The following is a 13,103-nucleotide window of genomic DNA, read 5'->3' as shown; positions in this document are numbered from 1 at the left end:
TTATGTTGTGTCATCGCATGTGTGAACCCCTTTGATAGATATACATTCGTCCTTACCGTGACAATTTTACATCGATTTGTATTCTTTATTAATGCTGCTCTCTTTAACACCAACCTCTGAAGCAAATTAATTTGTGCTCTATACTTTATCCGTACATTTAGATCAATTAGATCGAGGATAGCAAGCTGGTTTGGACAAGCATCCAATTTAGGAGTGCACTGATTTCATCTGCACTTACAGGACTCATTGGAAAGTCATACAGAGATGCTGATCTCAGGGATATCTCTCATGAACTGACAGGTTGTCCAGCTGCCTGCTGCTGGGAGGGGGCGCTCCTGAGCCCCTTAACCCCCCCTCTGACAGACTGTGTCACGCAGGACGGGTCTCAGTATGTACTTTGTAGACTGTGCCAGGCCCTCTCTGATTTGGGAGCAGCCTCGCTGTAACTATCAGCCGCCCCTGCTCCTGTATCATCAGTGTCAACAACACAGAACTCTTTGCTCATCTTCCAAATCCATTTCATATCAGAGAGGACTGCAGCGGTCCAGAAAGTTTCTCCTAACAATCTCTGAGTGCTGAGCAGAGGGCTGATGTAACCGTCTCTCCAGCCATCTGTCACACTGGAGGTTCGGCCCCAGCTGGATCCAGACTGCCCGGCCCAGGCCAAAGCCCGTCTGGTGGGTGTTCAGTGCAGTGTCTCTTCACCCCTGCAGGGCCACCAGTGATCCTTTTGGTCAGTTTAACTTTAGCCCCGGCAGGTAGTCAGACTCCAGATGGCAGAGGAGACCCCCGCCTAACCGCACGACCTGCACTCATGCATCATTTTTACGAGAAAGCAACCGTAAGCATTAACATACGGTGTGCATCTTACTTGCAGTTTTTCAGTGTCACCTTGTTTGCATTGAGTTGAATTTGCTATGCTTGGAGGTTTTGGTTAACTTGGTTTGTTATTAACAGCATGTTGTAATAACAAGCCCTGCACGTTATCCCCACGTTCAATCACACTCACATGTATTAGCCAATGAGCTAATGAGAAACAGCACCCCACTGGCTGCAGGTTATTTAAGTCCTGTGGAGGGAATAGCAACAAAACACGGCAGTAGCACCACGGCAGCTATTTAATGAGCACTACGACACTTCAAGGACTGAGGCCTAAGTTTAGCCAGGAAGTCCCTTCTGAGCCCGCTGAGCTCACAGATATTAGACCACTAAAGAGACAAAATGCTGAACTACACTCCTTTACTGAAAGAGTTCCCAACTGCATTGCGATCCTGAACCTACACGTAATGACGTCAGCATTTAATCACAATCTAGGAATGCTTTATAATTAGAGTCGGAAAGGTTGCTTTTACGTTTGAAAAAGCCTTTTAGGTGTCATGGTTACTGTATGTATAAACGGGTTTATTCATTGAAATATGTAATTTGAAGGCTACAATTTTCAATAACTCTTCGTTATAATGAATCATTACCATGACTCATCAAATGTAGCACCCAGCACAATATGCTCCTGCATTCCCTTAGGGTTTTTTTATTTGAAATATCGTTCAAAATCCTTATTAGAAATGACATACAATTTATGTTGACTACATGGTTACTTTTTGCTTTCAGTTTTTTTCTAAAACACTGAACGTGAGAGGCTAAAGGGCGGGACATCTCGAAGCGTTCATAACATTGCCGGCCAGCTAACCAATCAGAGCAGACTGGGCTCTGGTTTCAGACAGAGGGTGAAAAGACGTGCTGCAGCACAGGCAGTATGAGGAGAATAAAGAGCTTGTTGAACATTAAAGCATGGAGACCTGATGGAGACATGTCACAGTAGAGGCACAGAATAATAATATGAACCTGAATATGCCCTCTTTAAGTATATTTAATAAAATGACAACACATTAGAAGAAGCAATGTATATCTTTATTATATGCTATGTACATATTTTACAGTATGGTACAGCAACAATACACGGTAATGCTACACAGTTGAGATTGCACGGTTTTAGAGTTAGGCCACAGCGGTCGGTACCGTGGTTCTGACACAACACTGAGTGTACAGGAAGTACATCTTTGGCTTCAGGGGATCACAGAACATGGAGCGGGGACACAGAAAGCAAACTTCAGTCAGGAGGGAGCAATAATACACAGAGAGGGAAGGGGGGGGGGGCTTGTCATTGGATTAAGGGTGGATTTTGAGCGCTGGAAGAAAGACATATTTCCTTCATGTTATGATAGTATGTTGTTTCTGCTCAGGTTATTCGTCCTCATGTTGGCGGAGGAGATTGTATCCTGAACCCCTGCTGGGCTAAGACTTTCTCAGCCCTAAATCCTGTCAGAACATTTCTTCACACGTACACGGTGTGTGCCTCTGCATATAGACAGAATCTGTGCACACTCCATAGGAGGAGAGGACAGAGGTGACAACCAATTCATTCTCTAATTTATTTTTATTTCTCTATGAATTTGCGGTCAAATTAAAAGCAGTCCTCATTTAGTTTATAGAGAATCGCCTCTTCTATTTTCCTCCCGCCAATACAGCAGTTACAGCCTACAGAGCATCGGGGTGAGGGCCAGAATACAGAGGGAAAGAGAGAGATTGGATGAAAGATAGATGGGGAAGAGAGCAGTAAAGAGAGGGAGAGAGAAGGGAAGTGACAAGGTGAGAGAGCGCGAGGGAGAGGAGTCGACAGAGAGATGGATGCAGTGGGGTCGCCGGGGTGAGGAGATGGTGTAATGATTAGATTACAGATACCCTTGAGCCTTCCTCCCGTCCCTCCTGCACACACAAAAAAATGTGGAAGCGCACTCGGAGTGGAGGAAGGCCTGCAGTTGTAAATGGCCCAGCTGCCAGAGTTCATCTGGGCGGAGGAGGCGAGCGGAGTGGATTACGGAGTCTCTGCCTCCGCTCTGCTCCCAGGACGGAGAGGCGCTCAGGCCGGATCACATTTGGGCCGCTGCCTCACCGCAGAATTCCTAAAGATGTTATAAATCTAATGGTTGACTGCTCAGAGACTTTTGGGAAGAGACGAGGAGGACAAATAGAAAGTTCTTGGAAAACTGGTAAAAGTCAGGGAATGTCAAGAAACTTCACAATACAACTTTTTCAAATAATTTCATATCTGCATATTTTAACCTGCTTTACTAATCCGGACGCTCTATTTCTTTAACAAACTCGAATCTTGTCTTTACACACTTTGGATTTGTCAGTATGTCATCCTCTTTCCCTCATCTCCCAGCAACATGGGTGAGGCGAAGGCTAAATGCCGAAATATTGTGACTTTCCTTATCGGATGATGTCATCTCCAAACTTAAGCAAGTTGAAGGTGACTGGCTTTGGGAAGGGTTGTGTTTAGGATGCTTCCATCTAGTGGTCACCTAATGACACTGATGATACACAATTTGGAAAAAAGGGGACGTCACAATGCAAAATACATTAAGATGGGTATTTCTGACACATCTTCAGTGCCGTTTTAAACAACATGACTGAGAGCAAAAAAAGATATTGTCATACGTATCATAATGGCTGGGCTGGCAGGGGGTTATTATAGATGTCCACACATAATGGCTCCATTAAGAGCATACAAAAGCATATCTTTACAATAAACTCTTACTTTGATTCACAAAATATATTTCTGGCACAATACCTAATGACATGGACACAATAGAGACATGACAGGGGAGGATGGAGGCTTTTGAATAGGAGTAGTGCCCTATCAGAGGTCCACTCAAACTTTCCTTAGAAAGTTCTGAATTCAATGTCTGATGCTTTTTTTTTGTCACCTCGAGAATGCTGCCTCTTCGTACCCAGTGATGTTATGTACATTTTATTTGTACCTTCCCTTAACAGGAAAGAGATGGATGGTTTTTAAAATGTCATGTAGGCGTGTGTGAAAGTCTATATGAGGGGAAATGTAGCCAAAGTACAGCTTTAAAAAAAGAAGAATTTAAAGGATTAGTTCAAAGAGTTTGCCATGAAAATATGTACAGATTTCAAACAGGGATGTACGGTTTGTAGTGTGTTTCTCCGTCTATCCAGCAAAGAGAGAATCCTGGCTGAGATTAAAACATCGCTGCACAAAGCCAACAGCTGTTTCTATTCTCACCTCCAGACATAAATTGATCACTATTTTAATTCTGTGCACACTGTCTTCCCACTCTCTCTCTGGCTATATAATGGCTGACTCGTGAGTAAAGTGGGTATTTATTCCCCTCAAATGTGGGAAAATCCTCTTTAAGTGTGGATTAAGGAGGCAGTGTGCATAATGTACCCAGGGGGCGAGGGTTGAACACAGACGATACCTCGTGTCTGTTAATATTGTGATGCATAATCTGGTAAATGTTAAACAACACATCTGGGTCTCTTTCTTTTTCAAGAATGCGATGAATCATCCGATCCATCATATCTGTGGATGGTGAAACTGAGAAACAAAGCAGAGAAACATGCGAGATAAAAGATTAAGAAAGTTGAGCTGCTCATGTTTTCTATCGGCTTTATGTTGGGAACAGGTGGCTTCGAGGTAGTGTGGCTCGTCCCCGACAAGCTGCTAATGCCTCCAATAAGATAAACCCTGGGCGAATGTGCTCCTGCCGACAGAGCTGCCACCGATAAGAGCCGAGGATCGCTAACGGCCCAGACAACTGAAAACACGAGAGGCCGGCTCCAGATAAAGAATGTAGGAGGAGGGAGGAAAATAGGAACAACAGCGATCAATTGCTGGCACTGCGCAGCGATGCTATCCGACGCAATCCCTCTCTTGCATCTCCTGTAGGAGTGTGTGTGAGGCGATCATAATCTGAAGGGGAGGAGAGGTGTGTGTGTGTGTGTGTGTGTGTGTGTGTGTGTGTGTGTGTGTGTGTGTGTGTGTGTGTGTGTGTGTGTGTGTCAGGGAGTCATCAATAACCAGCAGCATTAGTGGAGGAAACACACAGGCAAGGTCAAAACTCACTGAAATCCCCTCAGAGAGAAGGGGACCGATGGTCTTTTCCGCCTCAAATGGCTCTATTCCCATAGGTGGGTGGGCGGGGGGGGGGGGGTGCTTGTATGGGTGGATGGATGAGCGCATGAATGGAGGAGTAGCATTTCTACTTTTTGACAGACTGGCGATGGTCGACTTGGCAAGCAGAAACAGGTGGGAGCTGGGGGCAGAGAGGAGGGGAGGACGGGTTGAATTATGGATGGATGGATGATGTGGGGGGGGTGAGGGGTGCCTGGCGAGGGCTCGAGCCCCGCTGACAGGCAAGCTGCTATTTGGTGGAGTCACTTAGCCACACAGAGTCAACCAGAAATGATGGGGCATCTTCGCGTCCCTTTTCTCTCCCAAAGGATTCTGGGAGCGTTGCCGGCGTCAGGACTCCATCGAGGAGAGCGCTTCACTCCGAAAGTAACAAGCAGCGGTGCAGAAGCTCACTCTTTGTCACTGTTCTGTTCAGTTTGCTTTCTGCACTGCTGCCGTTCTTCCTTTATCTTTCTCTTCTTCCCGTGGTGGACCTTTCACTCCTCACCCTCCTCTACGTATGTGGAGGGGAACCAGCCCACCTGAGGGGGAGGGGGGGAACGGGAGTCAGTATCCACACATGCAGTCATTTATGCTCTCCCAGCTTCCCACATTAGTGATTTTATACATTGACCAGAATGCCCTTTGGCAACCTGAAGTGAAGAGCTGTAGTGACAAACATTAAAATGTATATATTTGACATGCTAATTCTGGGATCAGAATGCCAAGTGAAAATGTGTGATGCTGAGGCCCGATGTTAGGCTTGGAAATTCACAAATGTGTATTAAAAACTCAAAGTTAACAAAAGTTGTTCTAACTATTAGCTATTTGATTGGAGCCTGAGCTAAAAAAATAAATAATAAAAACAGATTGAGCCTGATTTAAATTTGACACATAATGTCATTTTTATTCAATTGGATAAGCCAAACTATTTTTGCATAGATTAAATCTTGGGCCAGTATAAGTTGTTTTCACCGCTGTTCATGATAACTATTAAAGTCCTTATATTAAACTCAGAAGATTTTAGCGGTACATTCCTTAAGTGTTTTTCAATTGGAAAAATCCAGCCTGTTTTCTCGCCCAGCTGTAGCGATTGTTTTCCTGGTTGAAGGCTCGACGGAGAGTATAACAGCTCTCGACAGACTCTACATACAGAGGTTAGTTTCCACCGGAGCAGCATCAACACACACATCAGCTTAGTAAAAGAGAAAAGCTTCTTCATTTACAACAGCTGTTCACAAAAACACTCACGACACAGACACATTACTGAATGCTGCAGCACACACACAAACAAATAAACAAACAAACAAACAAACAAACAAACAAACAAACAAACACAGGCGGAATTTGTCACTCAGGCTAACACTCTCCACCAAGCTAAAAACGCAGTATGAGTAGGAGTGAGTACATATATTTCCCCGCATCTTGAAACAGGATTTTCTCAACGCTGCATGCCTGATTATGAAGCGCTCTTGGTGTATGCATTTAAGACAAGAGCAGCAAATCTACTCTTCAAAGTGATAATGTTGGGAAACACTCATGTTGGAAAGGTGTTCATGACGAGATAAAATAGACTCAATATAAACAGTCCCTTCCAGGTACATGTATACCATCCTCAAAGAACCACTTTTAAGCATTTTAAGCATGAGCTAAAACTGGATGTAAGGCTGTAAATAGTGAATACAACTAATACACATTTTTAAGCTGTTCTGCCTTGACTACATTTCATAAAAAGTAGACATGAATGCAGTGCAGAGCTAGTGCACAACATTTCTTACCTAAAAACGTGGGCCTTTTTCAGGGTTTTTAACAAAGTGGTTACCTGCGATCTCATATAAGAAGAATCTCCCCATTTTGATTGGTGATTGCATCCCATGTTCATGATCCCAAGTCTAAGGCTGAACCTTACCCGGCCGTTGGCCTCGCCCCTCCACCAGCCGTTGGCTCCCGACTTGGTGTAGATCTTCACCACGTCTCCCTCCTGCAGCGAGAGCTCCCGCGTGTCCCGCGAGCTGAAGTCGTACCGCGCGATCGCCACACCGATCACCTTTGGCGCAAACACTACAAAAGAAACAGAAGACAGTTGGACATTAAAATATGCTAGTTTTTGTTTTAGGTTAAGATGGGAAAAATACATCAGTTTCATCGTCAACACATGTGCACTACATACAGATACACAAACACATACAGATGGTAATGGACGACTTTTGAGAATTCACCCAGAAAAACCTCTGACCATCTTTCTTTCTCTCTCTTTCTTATGAAATGTAATAAAATGATCTTAATAATAGCAGCAATTCAGCCAATTCATATTGGGTTTACTTTCCAATGTAGCCTAAGTCTTTGACAACAAGTATATTTGGGCTAACTGACATTACATGACGGCCCCGGAAGCTGTTATTCCATGCTTTTGCCAGTACGAAAATTGGCGGAAAAGCCAGGAGATCTTCCTTCCTCTACACCATGTAACCGCCAGAAGTATTTTTCAGAAAGAGAGAAAAAAGAAATGCTGAATGACACTGACTTACATAAACTAATGGAACAGTTCTTATCCTAAGCGTGCATCATAGTTATATTGTTTCATATTGTTTTGAGGGCTAAAGTTTCACCTGTCACTAGTTTGACGACAGGACTAGATGTAATGCACGTTGATAAATGACAGTGTGTTTGTACTAGTGCATGTGATTTAATATAAATGACCTAACCACAACAAAAGCGTGGCCCAACGAAGTGCTTGTGTGTTGCACTGCTTTAGTTAAGATGGTCCAGTTGGAGTGCTGACAGCCGTGAGTGTGAGCGACTACACATCCTGTGGAGCAGACAGCAGTGTGAGAGATAGCTGTGGAGAAGGTGAGCTAGTTTCCTCTGCTCCATCCCACCCTTCTACAGACACTGTCATGTGAGCAGGACTGGGCTGAGCTGACAGGTGGAAATGGAATGTCAGACCTCCACAACCTGGCCGTGGGGATTGAATATCTAATATAAAGGAGCACTTGTTTGGACACCTCCACCTTTACTTTGACAGACGGAAGCAAACACACAACCAAACTCAACCACATACGCCTCAAACACCACTCCTCTGCCTCACACGCTGATATGTACATGCACAAATACACACACACACACACACACACACACACACACACACACACACACACACACACACACACACACACACACACACACACACACACACACACACACACACACACACACACACACACACACACACACACACACACACACACACACACACACACACACACACACACACACACACACACACACACACACACACACACACACACACACACACACACACACACACACACACACACACACACACACACACACACACACACACACACACACACACACACACACCAAATAACATGCAATAGTTAAACAGACAGTCCCTATTCTCCTCACAGGATGCCATGTATGTGCACACCACCACAGAAGAGGTGAAATGCTGCAATAGGAAGCTGGATGAGATTCAGACGGTGATGTAATGCGAATACAGAGCTGCAGCCAGCATGCTAAGCAACATGAGAGGAAACAGAGGGAAATAGTGAGAGAGGCAGACAGAGAGAGAAGAGATACCTGTACCTGACCAGAAGGGAGCAGAGGAAGGAGGAACAAAGCTGTAGCCGGCAGGAGTTACAAAAGAGAGGCCGTAGAGCAATGGGGCTAAGGCGGGGCGGGCCAGGCGGGGGGGGGGGGGAGGCAAGGGATGTAGAAGGAGAGAAAAGCAGAGGAAAATAAATAAAACATGTTTTTTTTAATCCAAACTCTGAGGTATACAGTTTGAAAAAAACTAAATAAAAAGAGCTTTAGCAAGTGGACGTCCTCTACCCAGTTAGGTTAAATATGGGATTTAAATTAAATATGAAGTGAAAATGCATCTCTTTCTGATTTGTAATAAGGATGTCTGCATCAGTATTACAGGATGAAATACAGATGTCTTTCTCCATATAAACACAATTATCCACCTTCTGCACACTTCCTGCATTCGACCTGATACTTATAATGTGGTTGTATTTCATCTTCTATTATAGTGCTTTATTTTTCCTAAAGTTCATACTGTCCACAGTGCATATTTCTCTACTTTCCGGTCGCCCTCTGCTTTTGTAACTGTATCCCTCTTCCTGTATTTCCACTGGCAAAGAAGAAAAGAAGCTACAGGCATTGATCTGGTTCCAACCATGTCTAAAAGGTGTCAGCACCCTGCTCTGGGGACAGAACCTCTAATACGAAAGGATCAGTATTTTAGACTTAGAGATACTTTTTTGGTCCAATTGGTTATGTTGGAATGTCAACATAGCGAGTATGGCACGAGTACAGTCAAAGGAAAAGGACAGTACAAAGTATAAATAACAAAATGGTTGACTTAATGGATGCAAATTAAGGATTTTGTCCATAAAATGTTAACAAGTATGAATGAAACATCCAAGTCCTGGATTTATTTGTACTATCCAGGCAATGAAAAAGGCATTTAAAATTCCATTAGACAGATGCAAGGAGTCAGAAGAGGATAGGTAATAAGTGGCTCATTAGTATAATGGATTTATTACTGAGTGAGCCTATTGGGAACAGGGCCAGAGCCTCTGTATATATTGACGGTAGTCAAACTAAACAAAAAACGGCAAATAGCGATGCGACATGACTACAAAAAAAAAGAAAAACGACCACAAAGAGACACAAATGAACCACAGAGAGAAGCAAAAGAACTACAGGGAGATTCGAAAGTCATAAATAATGCAAAATGAGTGACACAAGTGACACAAAATGACTACAAAAAGATGCAAAACGACCACAGATGTTTGCTCCAGCACAGGCGTACAATTCTGTCGCTGGGAATTGAAAATGTAATCCCCACAATGGAAGATAAATGGCCAAACTTTGTGACAAATGTGCCGCTCCCGACAATACTTCTGGCAAGCTAACTGGCCGGCGTTATTGATATGCTGTAAGGAGAGCAGAGCTCCAGTGGTTTTTAAAATGAATACTAATCAGCACACTGAGAGACAGCTCAGCAACCGCTAATAGTGTCTAGGTACGAGCAATATAAAGAGGGATCAACGTGCACTTCAAATAGCCACCAAAACACCAGCTGCATTTTACATGCTTCATTTTTTGCAGAATCTGATTTGTGGGACACACTGGAATACACAATAAGGGCTGCTTGGCAAATGAAAGAGACTTAGATCAAGAGCAGTACACACACCAGCAGCCCAGAGTCCACAGTATTTGTCTATGGACACATATTCATTTATATTTTGGCTTTCACATTGTGTTGGGCTGGTGTAGTTAGTGAATTAGTTCAAATCAATCAATCAATCAGTTTTGCCTTCCGCGAAGCTGTCCAAAAAATAAAGCATAAACATTAATTAGCAGTCTTCCAGTCGTGCTCGAGGAGGCAAGGCAAGGCAAGGCAAGTTTATTTATATAGCACTTTTCAACACAAGGCAATTCAAAGTGCTTTACAAAGAATGAAAGACATTAATAAAATGGCATTTAAAATCAGTCATTAAAAAGAAAAGCTAATAAAATAAACATTAAAAGAAAAAATACATGGATAAAAGTTACAGTGCAGTCTAAGATATGAATAGTTCAATTAAAAGCAGTCTTCAGCCTGGATTTAAAAGTAGTAAGAGTTGCAGCGGACCTGCAGGTTTCTGGGAGTTTGTTCCAGATATTTGGAGCATAATAACTGAACGCTGCTTTACCATGTTTAGTTCTGACTCTGGGGACAGAAAGCTGACCAGTCCCTGAAGACCTGAGAGATCTGGATGGTTCATAATTTAGCAGGAGGTCAGAAATGTATTTGGGGCCTAAACCATTCAGTGCTTTATAAACCAGCAGCAGTATTTTGAAATCTATTCTTTGACACACAGGAAGCCAGTGTAAAGACTTCAGAACAGGAGTGATGTGCTCCACTTTCTTAGTGTTAGTGAGGACTCGAGCAGCGGCGTTCTGAATCAGCTGCAGCTTCCTAATAGATTTTTTAGTGAGACCTGTGAAGACACCATTGCAGTAGTCCAGTCTACTGAAGATAAAAGCATGGACAAGTTTTTCCAAATCCTGCTGTGACATTAGTCTTTTAATCCTAGATATATTCTTTAGGTGATAGTAGGCTGATTTAGTAACTGTTTTAATGTGACTGTTGAAACTCAGGTCAGAGTCCATGACTACACCTAGATTTCTGGCTTTATCTGTTGTTTTGAACATTGCACACTGAAGCTCAGCGCTAACTTTTATACGTTGTGCCTTGGCTCCAAAAACCATTACCTCAGTTGTATCTTTGTTTAATTGGAGAAAGTTCTGACACATCCAGTCATTGATTTGTTCAATGCACTTACTCAGTGTTTGAATTGGAGCATAGTCTCCTGGTGACATTGTTACGTAAATGTGTGTGTCATCTGCATAGCTATGGTAACTTATTTTGTTGTTTTTCATTATCTGAGCCAGTGGTAGCATGTAGATGTTAAAGAGAAGAGGCCCCAAGATGGAGCCTTGAGGAACCCCACATGTCATATTTGTCAACTCAGATGTGTATTTACCTATAGAAACAAAGTTGTTTCTGTCCTTTAGGTAGGATTCAAACCAATTTAGAACTGTTTCCGAAAGTCCCACCCAGTTTTCCAGTCGGTCAAGTAATATGCTGTGGTCAACAGTGTCAAACGCAGCACTGAGATCTAATAATACTAACACTGAAGTTCTGCCACTGTCTGTGTTTAAGTGGATGTCATTAAAGACCTTTACAAGAGCAGTCTCAGTGCTGTGGTTTGGACGAAAGCCTGACTGGAACACATCGAAACAGTTATTTAAATGCAAGAAATTACTCAACTGTTGAAAAACAACTTTTTCAATGATTTTACCTAGAAATGGCAGGTTTGATATGGGCCTGTAATTGTTCATTACTGAAGCATCTAGATTATTCTTTTTTAAGAGCGGTTTAATGACTGCAGTTTTCAGGGCCTGTGGAAAAATACCTGAGTGAAGAGATTTGTTTACTATATGAAGTAGATCTGAGGCCATGCAACGAAAAACATCTTTGAAAAATCCTGTTGGAATAATATCAAGGCAGCAGGAGGAGGATTTCAGAAGTTGTATAATGTCCCCTAGGTTTTTATCATTAATCTGATGGAATTGTGTCATGGTGTTTGAATTGATGTTAAGTGGACACAGAGACAACACATTTGCTGTTCCTGATGCAGAGGCATTGACTGCTTGTCTGATTTTCTGAATTTTGTCAGTGAAAAAGGAGGCAAAATCAGGAGGAGGATGGAAATCAAAACAAAAGAGTCATTTAGAAATGAAAGAGAGAAGTGAAGTCTGCACACCGGGAGGAGGCTGCCTAGACGAAGGAGCCCACACCGGAGCAAAACAAATGTGGACTGAAGCTGTCTCTACTTGTGTCTTGAAGCAGAGTTTGAACAACAGGCTTCTCACAGAACACCCGAACAACTCTGCACAATCTGTTCACATTTCTCCCGCTCGGAACGTGATCGTCAGCAAGCTGTGACTTTTTATATTCCTTTTTCCCATTGCATGCAGCGGCATACAGCGTTCAAATGAAATCTCATCTTGCCACTGATTGCGATAAGTCGTACATTTTCCATTTACCAACTGATGGGCACTGTTGGTTTGCCTGGCTCACACACTGTTTAATACCTTTTCTTCTGGCATGGCTCAACATTTAGCTTGTGAGGGGGGGGGACATGGATGTTTGAGAGGGCAAACAGCACTTCAGTGTTAACACCTCTCTTGATGGGTTTTCAAACGAATTCCCACTTGACATTATTAACCAAGGCGCTAAAAAAAGAAGGATAAAAGTGATTCTACCCCAAATATATTTATGTGTATGTCTTTTGACTCTTGACTTTTTTTTTACTTTTAATTAGAAAAAAAACTGTTTTGTAACAACAGAAATATCTGTTCACTCCTGACACTACTCTGTTTCATGTGTTGCTTCACTTCAAACATCATGTCATTAAAATCTCTTTTCAAAGTCCCACACATCTGTTGCATACAAAAAAAACATCTTAGTGGACCTCTCTTATTCAGGCATCTTTTATAAGATCTACATCACCTGACTTCTGAGAGGAGTCAGGTTAGT

At 42.8% G+C, this 13,103-nt stretch overlaps 1 protein-coding gene across 2 annotated transcripts in view; it reads right to left on the bottom strand.

The window, feature by feature from the left end:
• Positions 1-5,018: 5,018 nt before the first annotated feature.
• The window catches only part of LOC117465544 (guanine nucleotide exchange factor VAV3), an 82,458-nt gene continuing 74,373 nt past the window's right edge, over positions 5,019-13,103 (bottom strand). The window contains exons 26-28 of one of the 2 annotated variants that reach the window (XM_034108404.2): positions 8,591-8,671; positions 6,891-7,042; positions 5,019-5,523 (exon numbers count right to left, since the gene is read on the bottom strand). In XM_034108404.2, the coding sequence (XP_033964295.1) occupies positions 5,479-5,523; positions 6,891-7,042; positions 8,591-8,671 (278 nt within the window). In that variant the 3' untranslated portion in view covers positions 5,019-5,478. The remainder of the gene's footprint in view (positions 5,524-6,890; positions 7,043-8,590; positions 8,672-13,103) is intronic. The other variant, XM_034108406.2, reaches the window with a different exon arrangement.

This window comes from Pseudochaenichthys georgianus, chromosome 20 (assembly GCF_902827115.2).
Source record: "Pseudochaenichthys georgianus chromosome 20, fPseGeo1.2, whole genome shotgun sequence".
NCBI lineage: Eukaryota > Metazoa > Chordata > Actinopteri > Perciformes > Channichthyidae > Pseudochaenichthys > Pseudochaenichthys georgianus.
The sequence above is the reverse complement of the archived record's forward strand: the minus strand, read 5'-3'. Positions and strand labels throughout refer to the sequence as shown.